The sequence below is a fragment of the Suricata suricatta genome, chromosome X, assembly GCF_006229205.1.
Source record: "Suricata suricatta isolate VVHF042 chromosome X, meerkat_22Aug2017_6uvM2_HiC, whole genome shotgun sequence".
NCBI lineage: Eukaryota > Metazoa > Chordata > Mammalia > Carnivora > Herpestidae > Suricata > Suricata suricatta.
In genome coordinates, this window is record NC_043717.1 from 29,877,031 (window position 1) to 29,902,037 (window position 25,007).

The 25,007-nt window shown below is 38.1% G+C and overlaps 1 protein-coding gene across 1 annotated transcript in view; it reads left to right on the top strand.

Moving 5' to 3' along the window:
• The window catches only part of CFAP47 (cilia and flagella associated protein 47), a 493,477-nt gene that overhangs the window by 424,937 nt on the left and 43,533 nt on the right, over positions 1-25,007 (top strand). The window contains exons 60-61 of the mRNA XM_029929640.1: positions 20,475-20,634; positions 22,671-22,765. Of these exons, the coding sequence (XP_029785500.1) occupies positions 20,475-20,634; positions 22,671-22,765 (255 nt within the window). The remainder of the gene's footprint in view (positions 1-20,474; positions 20,635-22,670; positions 22,766-25,007) is intronic.

Below are 25,007 nucleotides of genomic sequence, written 5' to 3' on the forward strand. Positions count from 1 at the left end.
CACCAACTCCCCAGTGGCATGAGAGAACATTGCGTAGTGTATCACTAGCCCAGGAAAATATCAGACTTCAAAATTCGAACTATAATTTCTATTGAGTATATATTGGCTTTGTACTCGTAAGGCAATGTCTATATTTTGCTAAACTCTCAGATCTTAGGAAATATGTAATAATTATGTTCTTTGTTTTCTACAAGGCATTAGACAGATTCCATTATGAGATGCTTGTGATACAAGTAAATGCATTCCATTCTATTGAGCATTTATACCCACAATTTCTGATAAATGATCATTTACTCTGTCATGATAGTTCCTCCCTTTCCTTATGCTTTCAGCTCCCTTGTTTGTCTGTCTTCTATTCACCAGGCAAACCCACAACCAGATGAATTTTGTCAGTGATTGCTGCATTAATACTGAACAACAAACAACCTCATAATCTGAATGTTTTGTACCCACAAACATTCATTTTCCTTGCTCGTGGATCTGCTGATTAGCTGAGTTCTTTAGATTTTGTATCAGCTTCAGGGCTGTTCTATACATTTACTCATTCTGGGATATACCTAGAATGCGGTCTTATTGTGGCTGGAAGAAGTACAAGAGGAGAAGTAAGTTCTAGGGTTCCAACTTGTATGCCGTAACCTACCCCAACATTCCATTGGACAAATCAAGTCACGGTATCACTGGACATGGGAAATATATTCTGTCTACCTTAACATGGGAAATGTCAAAGTCTAATCACATTCAAACCCTGGCCATGAGTATATAATAATACGAAAGAGGAAGAGTGAAGTGTCAGGAAAAGTGGTCCAGTATCCTACAATAGACATCAACCAGCTCTGCCTTTTCTTCTCTTGCACACACGTAGCTGAATATGGGTGAGAGACAAAGAAAAAGACACGAAACAGAACAAACCTCTGAGTTTATTTTCATTATTAGGGTCAAATGGTTCATATTCCTGTTGCAAGCCAGCATAATATTGACACCTTGATCTGATGGCCCCTGCAGCCACCAACCCTCTTCTCTATTTTTCTTTAAAGAAAAATTCCTAGAAGAAGTTATCTATCTTCACTGTCTCTGCCTTTTCTTTTTTCAGTTTACTTATTTATTTGGAGAGAGATAGCATGCATGGGTGAGGGGCAAAGAGCCTGAAAGACAGAATCCCAAGCAGACTCTGCACTGTCAGAGCAGAGCCCAATGCAGGGCTTGAATGCACAAACCGTGAGATTATGACCTGGGCCGAAATCAAGCGTCGTGTGCTTAACCAACTGAGCGATCCAAGCACCCCGTCTCTGCTTTTTTATCTCTATTATCAATTCTCTTATTCACTTCAGTGAGAATCTAATCTCAACTAAAATTGCTTTTGCCAAGGGAATCATGACTTTCATGTTGCAGAACCTACAGGTCAATGCTATGTCCTTATCGTGCTTTATCTCTCAGTAGCATTTAACATCGTTGCCTCTTCTCTCCTTGAAATGTTATATTAACCTGACTTTTGGTTTTCCTCCTATGTCACTGTTTAGCCCTTGTGAATCATCTTTTATGTCTTTTATCTGCTATTAGAACTCTAGATGTCAGCTTGATTTATCCTGTCTTTCAAGTTATACTATCATCCTGGTCATTTCTTTTAGACTTGTGGATCCTATCCATTCATTGTAAACTCCTGACTTGTATCTTCAACTCCAGAATTTCTCTTGAGTTTCAACTGCTTATTTTCTTCTTCACATGGATATCTAGTAGGTGTCTCATACTAAATAGTACTCTTGTTATACCTGTCCCCTTGCAAGCTAATTTGTTCCTCAGAGATTTCTCCATCTGAGTTAATGGCACTATTATTTATCCAGTTCATCTTGCCAAACACCTAAGTCATACTTGATTCCTTTTTTCCCCCTCACTGCAAACTCCCAGCCTATCAGTGAATGCTGATCGCAAAGCCATAAATGTGTATCTCTTTCTGACCCCTTTTTTCCACCTCCACCACTTTTGCCTGAAGTAATTCATTCATATCACCTGAACTACTACAATTGCTTCTTTTGTCTTGCCCCCATACTTTGATCTCCTCACAGAAGAGAGTGGTCTGCTGTAAAACATAAATTGCATCTTGTCACTTTGCTGTTTTAAACCTCCTGAGTTGTAGCTATCAAATTCTCTCTTGAGAATGTATGAAATCATGTTGTGAAAACAAGAGTTAGAGTGACATGTGTCACTACTTAAACATTATAGGCAGGTAATATAACTATAAGAGAAATTAAATGACATCAATTGGCATATGTAAAACTAAGAATTACTGTTTTGAGATGGAATAATATGTCACTGGACCTTCTTGTTGTTTTTTTTTTAAGTGCTACACCCAACATGAGGCTTGAACCCACGACCCTTACATCAAGAGGCACATGTGTCCCTGACTGAGCCAGCCAGGCACCCTGTAAAATAGTCACTGATAGAGTTTAAAAACCTTTAGGTTTAGGGGCACCTGAGTGGCTCAGTTGGTTAAGCATCTGACTTCAGCTCAGGTCATGATCTCACAGTTGGTGGGTTCAAGCCCCGTGTTGGGCTCTGTGCCAACAGCTCAAAACCTGGAGCCTGCTTCAGATTCTGTGTCTCCCTCTCTCTGGACCTCCCCCCCCCCACCCATGCTCTTGTCTCTCTTTCAAAAACAAATAAACGTTGAAAAATATTTTTTAATAAAAAGAATTTTAAAAATAAAATAAAAACCATTAGGTTTTAAATCTCCTAAACTTTAGGAGGCAGGATCAGAAAGACCCCCCCCATTATCTAGTCCATGCTTTTATTTTTTTCCCCTGACCTTACCTTCTCTATTCTCTCACACCCTTCACCTAGCTGCTGCAACATTCTGAACTGATTTCTACTTAAGCATTTAAAATGCTCACCCTTCTGCTTGGAACACTCTTACCCACCTTCTTGGTCACCTACCTCTAAATCCTTTAAATGCCTCCATTCAATGTCACTTCTTTAGAGAAGTTTTCCCTGAAAACAGCCTTCACTAATTCCCTTCCTAAACAATTAAATTAAAACCTATTGTGTAGTCATCTACTTATTTTTTCCTCTTCTTTCCCCCACTTTATATTAAGTTCCACCCCATAAACGATATTTCCTCTTATTCCCTACGGTATTCCCAGCAACTAAAACAGTTCCTTGTTCAATTCATGCACGTACTAATATTCATTGAGATCTGCTATCTGCTAAGATCCTATTCTAAATTCTCTAGATACCTCAGGGAGCTAAACACACAAAAATATCTGCCCTACTGGGATTTACATGCTAGTAGGAAAAGACAGGCAATATTCAAAGAGGATGAGGAGAGAAAATTGGTGCTAGAGGTGCAAGGTTTTTTTTCTTTTAAATTTTTTTAAATTTAGTTTTGAGAGAATGCAAGAGGGGGGTGGGCACTGAGAGGGAAACAGAGGATACAAAGTGGGCTCTGTGCTGATAGCAGCGAGCCTGATGTGCGACTCAAATTCATGAACTATGAGATCATGACCTGAGCTGAAGTCAGATACTCAACCAACTGAGCCACCTAGGTGGCCCTGAGCGTGCAGTTTTGAAGAGGGTCATGAATGAATTAGCCTGCAAAGATGGATATAATAAAATGGCTGATAGAGTCTTATGTGACTCTATACCATCTATGTCTTATGTGAAACCATAGAATACTCACAAATTTATGTATCACAAAAAGCAGGAAGAGAAAGCCACTATGCTAGAATGCTAAATGGATATTTAATCCCAGTATTCCATAAGGTTTGGCTGAAGTTTTCAAGACAAAGTATAAAGGAAATAATAGAAGGTCAGCCATGTGAGTGCAAAGCATCAGTAGCATAACTTAAATAGGGTGGTCTGCAGCTTGGGAGCACATTTTTGGTTTGTCTTACTTATTTTTTATGTTGATTAATTTATTTTAAGAGAGAGAGAATGGGAGAGGGGCAGAGAGAAGGAGACAGAGAATCCAAAGCAGGCTCCATGTGGTCACTGCCGAGCCCGATGCAGGGCTTGAACTCACAAATGGTGAGATTACAACCTTAGCCAAAGTCAGATGCTTAATCAGCTGAGCCAGCCAGGCACCCCTTGTCTTACATAATTCTTGATAACATACTTTGTAGTAAGATTATCTCAAATTTAAAGTAAGTTTGAGCAAAATTGCTTTTCACAGGTGTTAGAACATCGGTAATTGTTCCAAATTGCTTTGCACAAATTAGATCATACCTGAATAATTTGAGTCGATTAAACATACTAAATATTAAGATACTGGAAAATAACATGCTTCTTTGCATGGATATTGAGTGATGAAGGGTCTTTTGTCATATCTGAGGAAATGATGGCTAGACAACTCTACATATAACCAAAACCTTCAACAAGACATATTGATTGAATTTACATTGATGCTGCAGAAATGACACATAGTTCCAGTTGTGAGGAAAGAGTGAAATCAGAAATTTGGAAAATCTTACACTATGGATAAGGCAACAACAGGCCACCTGTTATAATTTAGGTAGAAATGGAGATGTCTCAAAGGGCAGATAGTGCATGGAGATACGAATTCAAGGACAGTATTTGGATATCCAGGAAATCATTCATCATAGGTGGAAGTATAACATAGAGTTGACCTCACTGGTTTGGGACTGCCTCTTGAAGGACTCTTAAAAAAGTCAAGACAGTCAAAATCTTAAATCTTTGGATTTAAATAACTAGCAAGACACAGCAAATATATAGAACTAGGTCTGGTGTTTGGGGGAATAAATGATTGCATGGAAAAGTGACTTTTCCAAATTTGGAAGATGGAGTTTAATATTTTTTATTGCTGTGGAACTTCAGCCAGAGACTGGTAGCACTAAGCAGTGAAACTAGGGCCTAAAACAAAAAAATTCCAGAAATAAAGTATGTTGGATCAGAAGAGTTTAAATGAAAATCAATATGCATCTGTCAAATGTAATCAGAACTCTATCTAATATGTCAAAAATCCAATTACACCTGAACTGAAATTTTTGTCGTTTTCTTCTTCTTCTTCTTTTAGCTGACAGTCCTATGTATATTTAAGTCTCAAAGTAAGATCAAATGCATATAAGTTGTCATGATGTTCATGAGTAGGAAATAAGCACACAATTGAAACTCTCTCCTGTCATCAGCTCTGTGGACAAGTCAAAATTTAATCGTACAGAAGGGATTAGATTTATTTTTTTTCAGCTTTCTCCTAAAAGGTACATGATAAATGCATTTTATGAAAACATTCATTCTAGGGTTTCTCTTTTTTGACTAGACATAACTACTCATTACCTTTTGCTACGTGTATTCTTCCTGAATTCCGGTAGCTATAATGGATTTCCTTTCCTGTGTAACTGGGCATATTTTGGAGTCCTTGGCCCCTGGATAGGAACAGAAGAAGCCATCATTAAACGTTGTTCATTTTATTGTCATATGTAAATGAGACTGTGATATTTATCACAGCTTCTATCAGGATGAAAACTGATAGAAGGAAAAAGGTAAGTAGGAAGACACTTACCTTGCAGACAAGCACTCACTTCCTGAGTGCATTAGCTAACTCTCCATATTTGACATTACAGTTGATCCTAGAACAACATGGGTTTGAACTGCTCAGGTCCACTTATATGCGGGGTTTTTTTTACAGTGCCATATTATAAATGTATTTTCTCTTCCTTATGGTTTTCTTTTTTTTTTTAATATTTGTTTCTTTTTGAGAGGGAGAGCTCGAGCAGGGGAGGGGCAGAGAGAGTGAGACAGAGGATCTGAGGCAGGCTTCATACTATCAGTAGAGAGCCCAATGTAGGGCTCGAACTCCCAAACCGTGAGATCACAACCCAAGCTGAAGTGGGATGTTCAACTGACTGAGCCACCCAAGTGCCCCATCTCTTCTTTATGATTTTCTTAATAACATTTTCTTTTCCCTAGCTTATTTTATTGTAAGAATACAGTATATGATACATACAACACACAAAATATGTGTTAATCGACTGTTTATGTTATCAGTAAGGCTTCTAGTCAACAGTAGGCTCTTAGTAGTTAAGTCTTTAGGAGTCAGAAGTTATATGCAGATTTTTGACTTTGCAGGGGAGTTGGCATCTCTAACCTCCCACATTGTACAAAGATTCAATTGTAGTTTGTTACTTGTGAGGGCTGAGTTTTGAGAAAGCTAAGTTCATATATAGCAAAATATATGCATATGTTTAAGTAGTTATAGAATGTTGAATAATTGGTGGGCTGATGTCAAGCTATTAACAAATCATTATATGTAATCTATATTTGCTAAGTTATCTGATCTTTCCCATTTCCAAAGTCTCATCCCCAAAGATAATGGGAGTGTGAGATCTTACCACCAACGTTTATCTGTCTTCCATTTGGAAGTATGTAATTATACAGTTAGCCCTCTTTATATCAGTTACCATATGAACACCAGTTCTTCGGGGTCATTCTCAGCATTTCATATCCCCAAGAGTAGTGCATCCACTTTTTTTGGTTTTTATTTAAATTCCAGTTCACATACAGTGCAGTATTAGTTTCAGGTGTACAATATAGTGATTCAACACTTCCATACATCACCTGGTACTCAACAGTACATCCACTTTTTTATCACAACATCCTCTCCTTTCCAAACTCTAAGACTTAACCGCACAATCCTCTAGAATTCATCATTTGTCTTAGGGAAAATACTATCTATCCTCAAATCAACTTATCTGAATGTTTCCTGTATCTTCTTCAAACCTAACCATACTTTGAGAAGATACTGTTTCCCTGTAATTAGAAAAATCATCATCATCACTTTGAAATATATTGTTGTTGTTATTGATAGTCACATTAAATATTCCTTTTTAAATTTTTTTAATATTTATTTTGAGAAAGAGCATGTGCATGCATGTGCAAGCAAGTGAGGGAGGGGCATAGAGTGGGAAAAAGAAAATCTCAAATCGGCTGCTCAAGAAGCCAGACACGGGGCTCCTTCTCAGGAACTGTGAGATCATGACCCGAACTAAAAATAGACACTTGACCGACTGAACAACCTAGGTACTCGATAGTCTCATTGAATATTCTAATTAGTTTATTTATATTCCTTGATTTTTACACATTTTAATGTTTAGCAGTATTTTTGTCATTCCAAAAGAAATTATAGAACGAAGAGAATCAGAATATAAAAATGAAAGATCTGTCTTGGATTGTCTTTAAATATTGAAACAATTCATATATGATGAAATACCCTATCATCTCTTGGACGTATGGTTTTGCCAAGACAGCATAGTCCTTTTTTTCCTGCTCTACCCTAGCCTAGCATCACTGGAAAAAATCACATGTGCCCCACCCTGATAGCCTCAGAAAGCCTAGCATAGAAATGATTTTGCACAAGCAGCGCACTCGATTCCCTTCCCCTTGCCTGTCTGTTGTGTTGATGAGGCCAAGTAGCAAAACCAGTGTATCCTTCCCCCAGCCAAAGTGCGCAGTGCTCCAGTTCCCTTGCCACAGTGGTGTTGGTGGAGCCAAGAGGGGAGCTTCTCTTCTCTTTCTTTCCTGGCAGGAGGTGGAGTTCAAAATATCCCACCAGGGAGGTGTCAGCAGTGTTGTTGTAAGCAGTTTGTCCCCACCCAGGAACAGTGAGACTTAAAAAGCTGGTGCCTGGAGGATCTAGTCACCTCTACCTTCACCTCTTGTCAGTGAGACTGGGCAAATTGGTACAAGTTGGGCTTATAAGCAGCCCACTTTTCTTCCCATTCCGATGTCAGCAAAATCCAGTAAGGTATAAAGCAGGGCCAGTAGCCACTCCTATTCCGTTCTATTCCCTGGAGTCAGTGAGATCCAGTGGGGACCACAATCTACATCCCTAGGAAGCATCAACAAGGTAAAATGAAGTGACGTGAGGCAGGGTAGTTGGCATTCTGCTTCCCTTCCCTCCACCTGTGAGCCAGGACCAGTGGAGAACTGAGCCTCCAGCCCCACCAAGCATCAATGAGGCAGAATGAAGTGGTAAGAGGTAGAGCTCATTGGCATCCTGCTTCTTCCCTTCTCTTTTCTTCTCTTGGTCATTTCTCTTGAGCCCATCAGAGAACAGAACCTCCACTCCACCCTTCTGCAGTGAGACGATGTAAATTAGTGCTTCACATTCTGCTTCAACAAATAATTTTCAATTCTCATCACACAAATGAAAGAACAGAAGATCTGAGAAAAAAATATAAGTTAAAGAACCAAATCGAAATACTAGTAATGATAAAATACATTAAGTTAAATAAATATCTCCCTGGATGTGAGCAAGAAGATGGAGATGATGGAGAATAGAATCAGTGACTGTAGGACAGATCAATAGAATCTACACAGACTGAACAACAGAGAGAACATAAACTGAAAAAAAAAATACCCAGAGTCTCAGGGACCTACAGGAAAATAATAAAAGAGATGACAGTCATATCAGAGCCCTAGAGGGAGAGGAGAGCTTGTGACTGAAACACTATTCAAAGATACAATATCTGAAAACTTGTGATGAAATACATAAACCTAGAGATTCAGAAGGCTAGTAAACTCCAAATAGTTTAAAGCGAAAAGAAATCCATAGCAAGACAGATCATAATTAAACTTCAGTAAAGAAAAGACAAACAAACCTTGAAAGCAGCCAGAGAGAAATAGTTCATTACTTACAGGGAAACAGCAATTCAGATGACACGAGATTTCTCATCTGAAACCGTGGAGGCCAGAAGGAAGCGATACATAATCTGCAAGTACTGAAAAAGAAGAACTGTAAACTGTAAATTTTATTTCCTGAGAACATATCCTTCATGAATAAAGAAAAGATAGACATTCTTGGATGAGGGGAAAGGAGGACAATTTGCTGTAAGCAAATCAACCCTTAAAGAATGACTAAAGAATTTTCTATAAACAGATAGGAAATGAGAACATAAGAATTAGAACTTCAGAAAGTGAAGAATATCAGAATGGGCAAAATAAATATTAATAGACTCTCTTACATCTTTTGAGTTCCTTAAATCATATTTTCTGTTTGAAGCCAAAATTACAATACTTTGTGATATGGAGTCTATTTATTTATCTCTATATCTATATCTATCTATCTAGAGAGAGAGAGAGAGAAGAAAGTCTTAGGATAATTATATTTGAAATACGGAGCAGATAAAGTGATGTAAATGGAAATAAGTTATATTAACTATATTTTCTTATTTTCTGTATTTTTGAAGCTCTAGTATCTGGAACCTTGTTGGGAACTGCCTCTCCCAGGGTTAGCTACTTCCTAAAGATAGTAAATGACCCTTTTGGGAGGGCACCTTTTGTATGCAAACCAGAAAACCTAGAGCGCATGCCTCCCATTAGGCTTTTACATTCTAGGCCAATATTCTCCTATGCTTATCACTTGAGGGTTGGGAACCCCTACACCCAAAGCCTACTGAGATAATCCAGACTAGCCAATCCTAAACCTGCTTAGCTTACTTACCTATCTTGCCCAGCACTTCCCATGAGAACCACGGCAAAGAGTCTCGCCTGCTCCCCATGCCTCATGACTGACTGGTGCTTCTCCATATGTGGCACTGCGTGGTGTGGCTTGTCTCCTGTTTCTAGGGGTAGGTGACTATAAAAATTTCTTTGTGACAGTCATTTCTGTGTTTGCATGTGTTACCATATGTGATTAAGACAAGTCCTGGAAACATTTTAAAATGTAAGGTATATGCACTTCATTCAAAGTAGCTAAACATTGATACCTGTGGACAGCAATAGGTTACATATGCAGATTGAATTATCACTTAAAAGAACGAAGATGTGGTGCCTGGGTGGCTCAGGCAATTAAGTGTCTGGCTCTTGGGTTCAGCTCAGTTTATGATCTCACGGCTTGTGAGTTCAAGCCCCACACAAGGCTCTGTGCTGACAGCATGGAGCCTCCTTGGTAGTCTCTCTCCTTCTCTCTGCCCTTCCCCTGCTCTCTTTCTCTCTCTCTCAAAATAAATAAATAAACTTAAAAAATAAATAAAAGAACTAAGAAAATTATATGAATATACTCAAAAATACCATGAATCAGAATCCTAAATATGCTCAAGTAACTCATGACAGTATCACTACAGATAACCTAAGACATTAAAGAAATAAAGCAGCATTACAGGCAACTCTAAACACACAACCCAAAGGGCGCCTGAGTGGCTCAGTCGGCTGAGCGTCTGACTTTGCCTAGGTCATGATCTCATGGTTTGTGGGTTCGAGCCCCCCCATCAGGCTCTGTGCTGACAGCTAGCTCAGAGCCTGGAACCTGTTTCAGATTCTGTGTCTCTTTCTATTCCCTACCCCATTCATGCTCTGTCTCTCTCTGTCTCTCAAAAATAAATAAAATGTAAAAAAAAAAAAATTTAAACACATAACCCAACAACTTATGAAAAATATGATTCATTTCTAGTGAATACCAAACTATTAGGATTTATCAAAGATGAAATAGATAATATTAATAGTCCTATAGCTATTAAAGAAATTAAATTCATAAGTGAGAAACTTCCAAAAAGAAATTTTCAGGGCCAGATGGCCTCAATGGCAAATTCTATGAAACATTTAAAGAATTAACATTAATCCTTCTCAAACTCAAAAATAAAAAGGAGGAGGAAGAAGAAAAACACTATTTAACGTATTCTGTGGCCAGCATTACCCTGACACAAACCCCAGAAAAACCACAATAAGAGAAAACTACAAACTAATACTGTTGATGAATTTAGGCACAAAAATCTTTAACAAAATATCGGTAAATTGAAGCCATCATCATATAACAAAAAATATACCCACAACCAAATGGGATTTATTCCAGATAGAAAAGCTGGTTCAGCATTTGAAACTTCATTAATGTAATCCACCCTCTTAAAAAGATTAAGGGGAAAAGAACCCACATGCTAATCAATATAGAAAAAGCATTAGAATAAATCCAATATCAATTTCTTAGAAAACTCTTTACAACCTAAGAATAAATGTAATTTTCTCAACCTGATCAAGAGCTGACTTGATAAAATGATAGCCAATGTTGAATTCAAGTATAAAACATTGAGTACTTTCTCTCTAAAATAGGCAGCAACACAAGGATGCCATTCTCATCCCTTATTTAATGTACTCCTGGAAGTTCTAGCCAATACAAAAAGGCAAGCAAAGGGAGCAGAAAAAAAGTTAATAAATTGGACATTGTCACAGTAAAATATTTTGTTCTGTAAAAACCCATGAGAGGGTGATGAAATGGAAAACTACAAACTGGGAGACAATGTTTGCAAAGCTTGTGATTAAGGGTTAGAATCTGGAATATATGAAAAGTACTGAAACTCACTAATAAAAATACAATTAAATTAGAAAATGATCAAAGAACATGAACACCTGTTTCACCAAAGAGAATATACTGATGGTTGATAAGCACATAAAAGGCGTTCAATACAATTAGTGTTTAGGGAAATGCAAAATAAAGCCACAATGAGATTTTACCACACACACATAAGAATGGTTAAAATAAAAAACACTAACAACATGAAATGTTGGGAAATATGTAGAGAAACTGTGTTGCTCATAAACTGCTGGTGGGAATGGTAAGGGGTACAGCTGTGCAGAATAGTCATGGCAGATTTATTCATAATAGCCTAAATCTGCAAACAACCTAGATGCCCTTCAATGGGTGAATAGTTAAACGAACTGGTCAATCCATAACATGAAGTACAGCAATAGAAAGTATTGCAGTACAAAAGAATCAAGCACTTGATTGAATGCTGAGGGAATTTTGCTGAATGAAAAGGAGAACTTCAAAAATTTACTTATATGATTCCATTTATTTAACATCCTTGATGTGACAAACATATAGAAATGGAGAATAGATTAGTGGTTGTAATGATTCAGAGATGGAGTAGGGGCTCAGGAAGGGGTAGGGGTTCAGGTAGCAGTGTCTTTAAAAAGTCAACCAGAAGGATCCTTGTGGAGATGAAACTTTTCTTTGTCTTGACTCTATCAATATAAATATTCTGAGTTTTCTATTGTTTTATAGTTTTACAGGATGTTACCATGAGAGATGACTGGGTCAAAGGTACATGGAATCTCTCTTTCATTTCCTACAACTGCATGTTTATAATTATTTCAAATATTTTTGTACTGTATATGGGTGCTATCAGTATTATAAGAGAATAGTCTGAAGGATAAAGACATACACTGTGTTTGATATCTGTAGTATCTATTTTTTTAAATATAAAATATGTGCCATTCATGTTTATATGATTGCTAATCAGGTATATAAGCAGAGTTCTAGCATTAACATTTATTAAGAAGGCATTTGTTCTTTCCTTATGAGAGATAATTGCTATGTCTCCTGTAGATTTTAGTTAACATAGATCATGTAGTTTGACAATCAATATGTTATATGTTTTTGAAACTCAAATTGCTATTTATGAATTGGAAAATGTCTTTAAGAGCTCAGTGCTTAGTGACATTTACTGCATGTGCTGCTGCCTAACGCAAAGCATGCCCAGGTCTCCAGATAATTGTCATGAATGTTTATTAAATTATTTCAGTAGCCAAGCATGATTTCACATTTTTAATAAAATTTCTCTTCTTATTATGTCAAGTGACCAATTTTCCACCCAAATAAGTGCAGGTTTCAATCACATAGATTTGTAATTACAATTTATAGCCTAAAGCAGGTGGATTTCTTAGGTAGGCAGTGAAGCTACTAATTTTACTGTAAAACACAAAGCTACAGCTTTTCTTATGCACAAATATCTGGATGCCTGCCCTTTAGAAAAGTCTCTCTAACCTGAAATCTAGACCCACTTATACCACTAGGATATTTCTAGGCGGACAACAGAAATTGAACTTATTAAAGTAGTTTATAAGGACTGGGCTTGTAAAATGGAACCCAAGGCATGGTGCCACTTTTTTTTTTCTGGCCACCTTATGCAATTTTTCTTAGTTTCAGAAATACAGGTAAATATTCTAACAGCGGGGAGATTAGTATCTGCTTAGGCATTATAGAATATCAGGCCTTTGAAGCTGGTAGTGTGGTTGATAAATTTATAGATGGGTAGATGAAGAGAAAGGGAACCAGAGGAATAAGTAACTTTTAAATGGTGAAGTTTGGGTGTGACATGGTTTTCCTCTAGTAAATGGTCAGTTCCTCACTTCTTATACCATTGTCCTTCATACCTAACCTCATCTGGCTTTATTCCCCATCAGTCTCCTGATAGATACTCTTTAAGCTCATTGGTAACCTAACACTGCCAGGTCTAATCACCTATACGCAGTCCTCATCTTGCCCCAACTCATGAGCTTTACTGGTTTAGCTGATCTCTGTTTTAGAAACAGCTAGCTTCCAGTACTCAACTCTCCCTTGATTCTCCTGCTCTAGTGTATCCTCCACATTCTCTTGCATGTTTCTCTCCTGTTCCTGTGCCCCTGACTTCCCAGAGGCCCACGGCTCAGTCTTCTCTTCATTTCTATCCACACTCATCCTTGATGAAAGCTCCTTATTCAGTCACACATGAGACTCTAGAACTCCTAAATTGATAACTCCTTAAGTCCAATTCATATAGCCATGTGCCATCTCCATAGTGCCCGCCATAGATGTCCACAAGGCTTCTCAAACGTCCTTAGGTGCTCTGTGCAAATAACACTTTATCCGAGAGACCTTACTGGACCACTCCTTATTAACACCTACATGACTTTCTAACCCTTTATTGTTTTATTTACACCATCCATATAAATACATTTTATTCATTGTTTGACTCCTAGCGCATTCAGGAATGCATGACCCAGGAAAGCAGGGGATGTATGTTTTTCACTGTTTTAACCCACAGTGCTTATTATAGTGCATGGCCCATAGTATTTTCTGAATGAACAAGTGAAAGTATAAAATAGTGTAGAATCAATCTATACTATACAAAATGGGATTATGTGGATGGAACTTGAATAGCACCTTTGCCCTAGCAAAACGTTGATACGTATATTATATTAGCTTCCTTTTTCCTAAGAGGAAAATTTCACTTAGAAATTGAAATAACTTTCCCAGTGCTAGTGAATAACAGAGCAAAGATTTAAACTTCTAAAGCCCATGCTCTACATTATATCATAGAATATTCCTGCAGGTAAAGAGACTGACCTTACACACACATAAATGCACATTTGCACACGCGTACACACACACACACACACACACACACTACTTAGTATGGTGCAGGGGCAGGAGGACATGGTAATTGATCGATAAGGTATTGTAGTAGTAGATATTATTTTATCTTAAAATTTTCTGTGGGTAATTTTAATTGAAATTAAGAATAGCTACTTTCCAAGTAAATATTCAATTCCCTAAAATTAATTTTTTAAATCTTATTTATCTTTTCTAGTTATAAGGAAACATGTTATCATAGGATATTAGGGATGGAAGGAACATTAAGATTCTATATTCCACACACTCCTGCAAAGCTCAAAACCCTGCTGTCATCACTGTCACTGCTGGTGTGGCATGTATTTGATGGCCTTCAATCATAGGAAACTCTCTTCTTTACTATGTGTCTGGTCAGGAGACTCTTATGGTGAATTTTTCACTCATTTTAAGCCAACAGTGAAGTGTTTACATGAAAATCAGTATTTTCTTTAAGTATTACTTTCTTTTTACTTTTCCTAATGTATTCTTAGATACAAAAAGGAAGCACAAAGCTTGAACTTACAGGTGCTTAGTTCATGGTATAAAATTTACTTTGGTAATCATATTTGCGTTGACTAACTCCAAAAACGTTTGAAACATTTTATGTTCCAAACTGAATGTTTTTTTTTCCCTCGTAACCGTGAATTTGTGCCTTTTCCCTAAGTACCCATTTTAGCAAATATAACCTTCCACTTAGTGCTTACCTTTCCTGTGCCAGCCCCATAGATAGTGTCTTCTTTGGACAACGTCTTCATTAAATCTCAAGCATTAGCTAGCTCTTCAAAAGAGAGAGCAAAGCCGCACCAGCTTCTAATCCTTCACAAAGGAAACACAGTCTCTGAAATGTGTTTCTTGCTATTCATTAGATGCCCCTCTTCAGTAGATGAGGTACAAGTAGGAAGGGAAGAATGCTTCATCCCTAGCTTTTCTGTGATCATAGCAGCCACATAGCAGAATCAAGTTTCTTTATCTCCCCTATGTTTTGAGAGCCTGGAATTCAAATTTCTATAAGCAAATTCAGTGTCTTCCCATGCCTCAGCCTCTAACATCACAAAAGAAAATATAATTTCATGCATTAGTTTGCTAGGACTGCAATAACTAAATACTGGACTGGGTGGCATAAATAAAATACATTTCTTTTCTCACAGTTCTGCAGACCAGAAGTCCAAGATCAAGCAACTGAGGGGGTTGGTTTCTTCTGAGGTGTGGTTGCCTTCTCACTGTGTCCTCACGTGGTCTTTCCTTTGGGGTGTGCACATACCTGGTATGTGTCTGTGTACCTGACATTCCCCTTTTTATAAGGACACCAGTCATATTGGATTAGGACCAACCCTAACAGTCTTATTTTAACTTAACCACCTCTTTAAAGGCCCTAAGTCCAAAAGCAGTCACATTGTGAGATACAGGAAATCAGGACTTCACCATATCAATGGGGGCCCGAGGAGCACCGGCACACATAATTCAGCCCAGAGTATCTCTGCAGAACCAATGAAATGACTCATCTTCAAGCTACCATATTAATAATTCTATTCAATTATTAGGCATAATTTAAAGATATTTGAAATCAGTTACTGAAAGTATAAAGTAGCTAAGTAGAAAGAGGATAGATTTCATGTTTGAAATGGTTGATGAGGGGTGCCTGGTTGGTTCAGTTGGTTAAGCGTCCATCTCTTCATCTTGGCTCAGGTCATGATCTCACATTTCATGAGTTCAAGCCCCTTGTCAGGCTCTGTGCTGAGTTTGGATCTTGCTTGGGATTCTCTCTCTCTCTGTCCCTCCCCTGTTCTCTCTCTCTCTCTCTCAAAATAAATAAACTTACAAAAAAAGAAGTAAGAAAATGGTTGATAAAAAGTCATGTTCATCTTGTACTCTTATTTAAAATTAAAATTTAAAACTTGTACTCTCATTTAAAATAAGCCACTATAACAAAAATAATAGCATGGCTTAGGGTGCTAATATATTTTGTAGTATCTCTTTGATTACCTGACATGGGCCATTCCTAACGCTATGCTAAATATTAGGAATTATGCTGTGGGGAGCAGTAATGTCATATCACTAAAGTGATTAAAAATGGTTCACCCAGGATGAAATACTTTCATTACTAAAATGAGGATTATGCTCATTCTACTCTCTTGAGAAGATTTTCTTCTAAGAAGGCAGGAAATCTCATAGCCATTAAAGCATTGTACAACTTCTATATTTGAAATGGGAGAGCAGCACATAAATATTTCTAACACCTTTAATCGAAAGAGCAATCAAAATAGCAGTTTTAAAATGTACTGAATAAAATTTGAAAGCCAAATGCAATGAGGCCATAGGAGATTTCAAAGGCAAAACAGTAATATCACACTTTGTAACATTTCTCAGACACTAAAAGCGTGACGTATTATCAGGGTTTTGAAAAAATCTATAAATAATGTAAACCTCTCATAACATATATAAGTCTATAAAATTAATTATGTAAAATAAAATGTGCATATTTAAAACCCTTATGAGGGTCTGAAACCTCAAGAATGATAAAAGTCATAGAAAAAAGTAAATATGGGTACAATTAGTTTGTGTGGTGACTGTATGGAAATGGAATAAAACATTCCATAAAACATAAAAAAAGAGATAGGTTCAGAAAATGTTTTGAGTTTAGAATATGTTTCTCAATGTAATGAGTATAGTAATCATCTTACTAGCTGGATTTCCTACTCAGAAGATAGAAAGAACTGATGTGGGTTCTCTCAGCCTCCCACTAAATACATGTGAAAATGCTGAAATAAGACACCAGCAACTCTGCAAAGTAAAACTGTCCAAAAAGGTAGTCCAAGAATTTAGAAACACATCATACAATACCCAGATGAGAAATATAAAATGAAAGCCATATTCTTGCCCTTGGATGGATTGTGAATAGACAAGAATGTCAGCTATCCCAAAAGTATAAATGTAGGGTGATTCCATTAAAAGCACTATTTGCCACCACATCCATTTCCTGGAGCTGTTTATTTCAAGTGTTGAAAAATTCTTTTACAAAATGAATTGGAGGGGGAGGCAATTAGTCCCACTAGAAAATAAAGCATCTAAAATTATGACACTGTGGCACTTACAAATGAAGAGCAAGAAAGACCACAGAAATCTAAGGAATTCAGAAAAAGAGTCCAATATGTATGGACATGCCATGAGGCAGCATTTAAAATCAGTGAACTTTTTTTTTAATGTTTTTTATTTATTTTTGAGAGACAGAGAGAGACAGCGCGAGCAAGGGAGGGTCAGAGAGAGAGGGAGATACAGAATCTGAAGCAGGCTCCAGGCTCGGAGCTGTCTGCACAGAGCCCAATGTGGGGCTCGAACCCATGTACTGTGAGATCATGACCTGAGCTGAAGCCGGATACTTAACCGACTGAGCCACCCAGGTGCCCCAAATCAGTGAACTTTTAAATAAGTGGCTTTGTGTAACTACTCCCACAGAGAAAATTGGTAACCTTGGATACGTTCTTCTTCATTTCATATGTATGGATAAATTACTGATGGATCAAAGAACTATAAAAATGAAAAGCATACAGATATTAGAAGAAAACATGGGTAGGTTTTTTAGCAGATAGAAGTGAGAACAGCTTTCCTGTATCTACTCAAAATGTTGCACAGGATAATGGGAAAACCACGAAAATAAAACTCGTTTGTGAGACACAAGATGAACCTGATAAATTCTCACAGTTCTTGTTGATGTTAAATTTCAGTGATTTTGCGGAATAACAACACACTGCTTCTTACTGTTCAAGCATATAATAATAATTAAAGAAACTTATGATCGCTTCAGCAGGGAACTGTGTCTACTTGTAGACTGCTAAAACATTATGGCCGCAAATAGGCTATTGGATTTTTAATTAAATGAGCTTATTTATCATAGCACTGTCTTTCCACCCTCTCAATTCAAACATTACAAGAAAGTGGTGTTGGCAATGAATTACCCTTTTGTATGTTTCTCTTGACTCCTTACACCATCTGAATGTCGAGGTTTTATTTTTAGTCATACTAAAATCTATTTTTAGTGATAACATAGAATTTGGGAAGGGTAAATGACCACTTCTAAATTTGATTTCCTTGAGGATGCAGGAATGGTTTATTTAGCACTGCTCTTACTCTTTTTATCCTATTTCAACTCTGTCCTGTCGTATTCCAGCTCTTGCTGCTTTTATCCATTTGAATGCAATGATGCATTAAACATGTAGAATTCATAAGGATGAAGTTGAAGGTGACGGGCATTGTTTGGATGTCTTAGTAAGCAACACAGTCTTTCAATGGGACTTTGGTAGATTGTCTCAATTCCTCCACCTCTAAAATGAAACATAGTAGCATCGAATTTAGGTAGTGATTTTCTGAGAATGAAGTGAGGTATTGTGTGAAAAATACTTAGCACAGAGCCTGGCATATAGTAAGTACTCAATAAATACTAAGTAGTAGTTGTAAACTCTGGGTCTAAAGTTCTCTCTTGTGGAGCAAGACAGCAGGATACAGGGTGAAAAGCGAAGAATGGCTAATGTCCGGGAGAGACAAGAGCCCTGAATAAGGGTCCTTGCCTCGTTTATACTAGGATCAGAAGGCTTACAAACATGGTGATGGACATGCACAAAGAGACAATGAAACTGAACATTAACTTGGGGACGTGAGGGAAAAGGGGTCTTGTAGATAATTCGGGGTTAGGGGTATGGAAACCAATTTGACAATAAACTATTATAAAAAAAAAAGGGGGGGGTTCGGTTAATACAAAACAGAATCCTGGGGCTGGGCAGTCTGCGGAAGGTTGTTTACAGAGGACATGAGGCCCCACTTCTGGTTATCTAAGCTAGCATAAGGGTTGAGACGGGTAGGGCCAACAACTTCAGGGTTAACAACACACCTTTTCTTTTGTTAATCGTCTCCGCTCTGGGCAGCTTCACCCACAGCACAGTGCAGTGGGTTTTCACCCAATTTACCTGTTTACCGAACTTGGCCCTTCCCTCTTATTAAAGCAGCTTTCTGCTATAGTATTAAATTGGGGACCACTTTGTATTGGGTGCCTTAGCACCCCTCTCTCCTCTGGGGCCTTTGCCCCCCTCCATCTCTCTTCTAGGGGCTCTGCACCCCCTCTCTTGCACCTCCCTATTTTTGGTGCCTTTGCACCTCCCTATTCTGAGGTGCTAATCTTATTTACCCAATCTCGGGGTGAGAGCATCCCATGGTGTAAGCCCTGGGGATTCCTAAGCCTATTCCCCACAAGCAGTAATCATATTAGTTATTAATTGTTACTAACTATGATAGGAGACATTAGAACATTTCCATTTCCTGAAGGAGTAAAATTTTAAATTTGAAAATTTGTAAAAATTTGGTGGGGGGATGTTTTGGGGAGAGGCCATTTTCTATGCCTTTCTTGATGTCCTTAGTAGTTTAGTACATTGTTCTCATCTGAGACAAAATGGCTTTGAAAATCATGGATTTTATAACAAAGACTTAAGAGAACAGAAGGTAGTCAATAATCTCTTATTTTATTATAAAGAAATAGTGTTATTCTTCAAAATAAAGGAGGACATCCCAATACTTGTCCAGTACGTAGAATGCATGTTTTTTTCCCCACTGTGGCCACGTGACCATCTGCTTCTGAATCCCATGAGGTGCTACTTACACATGCAGCTTTTGGGCCCCAGCCTGGTCTGAATCAATCAGAATCTGTAGTTGGGGCTTAGCAAGCTCATGTCTTACAAGTTTTACAGGTGATTCTTATGCAGAGTAAAGGTTGAAAAATTCGAAACCATTAGAACACAAGAAAATGCTATCAGCATTTCTGTCTTCTGGGTTTTACAACGTGGACTGGATGTGCCTTGCTTTCACAAAGAAGCTTTGACTTCCCCCATGGTTTGATTAAATAAATTAACAGTTTACAGGTAACAATTTTGATGCTCCAAGCAGGAACCTGAAGCTGTTATGGGCTAGAAAAACAATAGACAAGAAATTAAAGGGTCAAAAATTGCTGTACTTTGGTTTTTGGAAAATGTAGTGAGACATGAAAAGACTCGTGGGTTTTATGGCTCTTTTCTCACTCTGGGAAACCCCAGCCATCGCTGCCAGTGCTTCCTCATCCCTTCCGGCCTCTTCAGGACGTGCTTCTTGCCTCAGGTTAAAATGTGTTTTTTAATAGCTTTGATGACATTTGAGGAAAATTACTGAAGCCGATGAAATGCACTTACAATTTAGCATGATGCATTTTCTTGTTCCGAAGTGATTATGAAAAACCGATAATCAGTACACGAATTAGGAGGTTATTTTCTGCTGTTAACATTACAAAGTAATTGTGTGTGTTTTACAGGAATCTTATTGCCTCCTAAAGGGAATATAGATCTCCCAGTGTTATTTATGCCCAACATTATGAAATTACACAGAACAATGGTCATTGTTCAAATGATGAGGGCAAATAGACAACGTTGGCCTATTGACAATTTTGATGAATTAGACGCAGAAATGAAAAGGTAAGTTTTATTTATTTTTAAATATTTTATTTATTTTTGAGGGAGAGTGCACAAGTGGGAGAGGGGCAGAGAGAGAGAGAGAAACAGAGGATCCGAGTGGGCTCTGCACTGACAATGGCGAGCCTGATGTGGGGCTCGAACTCCCGAGCTGGGAGGAGATCATGGTGTGAGCTGAAGTCAGATGCTTAATTGACTGAGCCACCCAGGTGCCCTGAAAAGGTAACTTTTAAATAAGAACACTGACCTGCCTCCTTAGCACAGTAGGCAGCGCGTCAGTCTCATAAAAAAGAACACTGAAGGAAAATGATTTTATTTTGACTGGCACTGATGTGATCACTTTCTTTTCTATGCTACGCAATGTAAAGTTCATGATTTTATATTCTCTGAAGTGCTGAGATTTATATGTTCAGAAGAGGAAAATACATTTGTTATATGGGCTTAGTATTTATCATTTGACTTTCGGAGTGAATTGGAGTTCAGAGAGATGAACAAGTCAACCTTAAGGATCATGTCCATGAATCAGAGTCAGAGATATGCAAGGGGACTCCTTTTTGACTGAGAAAAGTTACTGCTGAGATGCCAAATAATAAATCTCGAGAGAACAAGCTGAAAGAGCTTGTCTTGGCCAACTATCGGACTTGTGACACTGGCAATCACCACGTGATGGCACTACGCCAGGAGGTGTGACGCCCACCCTGGCAACTGCCATCCTGTGTCCTTGCAGCATGCAGGCTGCCTGTACCGTCTTTGCTTCACTCAAATTTATGCAAGCTCCACTAATGATCAAACTTGTTTTGTTTTCTCTGCTTTTATAGTTTAATTAAATAGCGATCTAGAAATCTTAATTAAAACAAAATTCTTCCTATGTGTGCATATTTTTTCTCCACGGTTTTTTAAAGCTTTATTTATTTTGAGAGAGAGAGAGAGAGCGAGAACGAATAGGGGAGGTGCAGAGAGAGAAAGAAAGAGGAAGAATCCTAAACCGGCACCACGCTGTCAGCACAGAGCCCAGCGCAGGGCTCTAACTCACGAACTGTGAGATCATGACATGAGATCATGGGGTGCCTGGGTGGCTCAGTCAGTAAGTGTCTGACTTCAGCCTGGCTCATGATCTCACAGTTCATGAGTTTGAGCCCCATATCGGGTTCTCTGCTGTCAGCATACAGCCCACTTCCCATCCTCTGTCCCCCTCTCTCTCTCTCTGCCCCTTTCCTGTTTGCATGCATGCACACTCTCGGTCTCTCAAAAATAAACTCTAAAAAAAAAATTATCTCCTGTGTGCACATTAGTGTTCATTCTGCCACAATTTTTACCATTCCTGCAGTCACGACTGCCTATTTGTGGACCCCAGTATAAAATGAAAATGAGGGAGGCCTTTGTTCAAGAATGGTTAAGAATTTCAAGACACTTTTTGCCATGTATTAAACACGCATAGACCAATTCTAAGTATGCGGTCCTTGTGCTGTTTGTTGCACAGGTCATGTGCTCGTGCAGGTGGTCCTGCGTGCCGTGTCTTAGGTTTCATTTTTAACAAGAAAGCCCATTTTCAATAATGATGGTACACGATGGACTTGGAATATGTTGACAAATGCCCTCTTTTAGCTGATATCCCCCAAAAGTAAATTCATTGCTACCTTCTGAAGTCCTCTACTTAATGGTATTTTTGTGCCGTTTTATGACGTGCCTGTGCAATTTAGAATATAACCCCTAGGACCTGTATTACCTCTGATGAATCACATTTTAGTCACATCCATAAATGCCAATTCTGACTTTTAAAAGTCGGGGGAAATTCTTCAGGTTTTACTTCCATCTCGGGATGATTGCGTTACATTTTTCTTTGTGATAATTTCCCAAGGTTTGCTTTGAAATGTCCATAACATTTGCAGAAACTGATTTGTATTTCATAGTTTCTCTCTACCAAAGTTTAAATTCATGAGCTTTGCTAAACTACCATTAGGTTAAAAATAAGTATTCTCTTTTATGCTAATATTCAAATTGTTGAAAGTTTTTGTTCACTCTTCCTCATTTCTCATTAGAACTATGGGAACAGAAAGTGGAGAAATCGCAGCAATACACTGGATTTACCCTATTCTTGGACTCCCACAGGCGCTGCTTTCTAAAGGCCCTCCAAGTAGGTATATTTTAGAATCCAGGAACACCAGGATTCAAAAGGATCTTAGAGGTTCCTTTATTCCCACCTCTTCTTACACAAGTAAGAGAACAAAGATCCAAAGAAAGTAAGTAGTGAACTGAACAGCCCTACTGATGGGAGCGCTGGGACCAAATCTGGTCTCCTTACAGTAAGTCCGATGATCCTTCCACCAAACCATACCATGTCCTGTTGTTCTTCCCATTGGTGAGACCTTGAAATTAGCTAAGATTGATGTATCATTAGCTTCAGGCCCCTTTAGTCCACATTCTGTGAGGCTACCGGAGCCCTGCACTAGATCTTTCTGATCTCCAGGTACTTTGGTTCTTGAGTCATATTTATTTGCCAGATTCCAGCTTCTGTGTAATTCAAAGTCTCACCTAAGAACCATTCTCTGGGGACACTGATCCCTCTATTCTCAGTTTTCTCAGACACTAAACTTGTACGTTGTCCTCCAAAATCCAGTCAGAATGTTCTCAGGGTTTCTAGGAGGTTTGCTTCGCTACCATACACACAGCATAAAATACCTACCCTTAACAGGCCTTTCTTTTTCTCGGTGAGCCCTCTTTTTCTCCACTTACTCCAAACTTCTCTCAAGCTTCCGTGTGTTCTCTACCTTCAATACTCTTCTCGCTTCTTGCACATTCATAGGTTTTCTCATTTTCTTCCCAGAGTCAGCGTAAGAAATGCAATTCCTCTTGGATATCCATAAAGCAAACTCTTATCAGGCCTTAGGCATAGTTCTTCATAACTAGGGATTGCTCAATTGCTCCGCACCACAGAGATATCATTTTTGGAGCCATCCTCTCGACCGACACAGATGAGCCGAAAGAGTCTGGAAATTTTGAGTTTTTCTGCTCCTTTCAGTACCAATCTTTGGTAGTGAAATAGAGTTAGTCTTCTGCTGACATATATTGTGTCACCACACTGAGAAAGAAAAGAAAATACTAACTTCTGCTTGTGGATAACAGCATTTCCCCAGATACACTGAAGGCCAAGGTTACATATTTCCTTGTATCATTTAATTTCAACGAGAGTAAAAATCCACATATCTAGTAGTACCTTTGACAGTAAACGTCATTTGCCTTACTTGAAGTATTTTTGCTCTTGAGTTAAAAACTTATCAACCCATAAATATTTCAAATATACTAAATTTTCTTCTGACTGCTTCACAAACATGCCAAAACATTTCTTTTCTTTCCTTCTAGAAGAAAATTGTTTGTATACATTCCATAGAGCTGAACAGTTCAGAATTTATAATGCAGTCATCTGATCAAAGTGATGTAATGAAGCCTAGACGTTACTTTCTTGAAATTCTAAGAGCAGTTTTGCTCATGTTGACTGCAGACACAGTTTCATTTTTCCCAGATTAAAGATTTAGAGCAGGGTTTGTTTTTTTTTTTCAGTCTGAAACAAAGCTTATGAACACATAAAGGCATAAATTTCTCGCACAGTTTTCTTCAAAGAAAGTTAAGCATGCTACAGAAACAGAAAGGCATTTTCCATCAGTCACTTCTCTTGGTAATTACTCGAGTTTTAAATTAAGTATGAGTTCTATAAATAGTCCGTGTCACGTTAGCACAACCCCATAGTAGCATCAGTGTTCCGAAACGGATTGTGTACCAGTTATTAAATCATTTTAGCAGAATTCTAAAGCCTATTCTAGTAATTATTTTTATCTACAAATGCCCTTGAGAAGAAACAGTGATATAAATACATATTGTTTCCTTTCTGTGCAGTCCATCCCTCATTCTTATGAACACATCAGAGGTAACGTATTGCTTTCTCTGCTCAGCTGTATCACCATCGATGTTTATTGTTTCTCTTCTCTTTTTCTGTGTCTGTCACTCAGGTTATTCTTAAACCCGGGGTACTTTCGTCGCTCTGTGTGCGACCTTTTTTGTGTATGTATTCCTATCTGCTCCTATCCACTGGGGCAGATAATTGGAAGATGACTCCACTATTGTCAGTGTGAAGACAATGGAATGTGAATTTGCTGTGATTGAGTAATCCATGCATTGCCAGGGCACTAATTTCCAAAGGACTTAGAGGGACAAGACCAGTGACATGATACTAATTGTAACTTTTATCACACTAATTTCTAATTTAATGCTTTAAGACTGAAGCTAATTAAAACCAAAGAAGCTTGTATGTTTTCCTCAGTCATTTCAACCCTCTTAATTCACATCTTGTTTTTCACTACTTATTCTAAGTCCAAAATGTT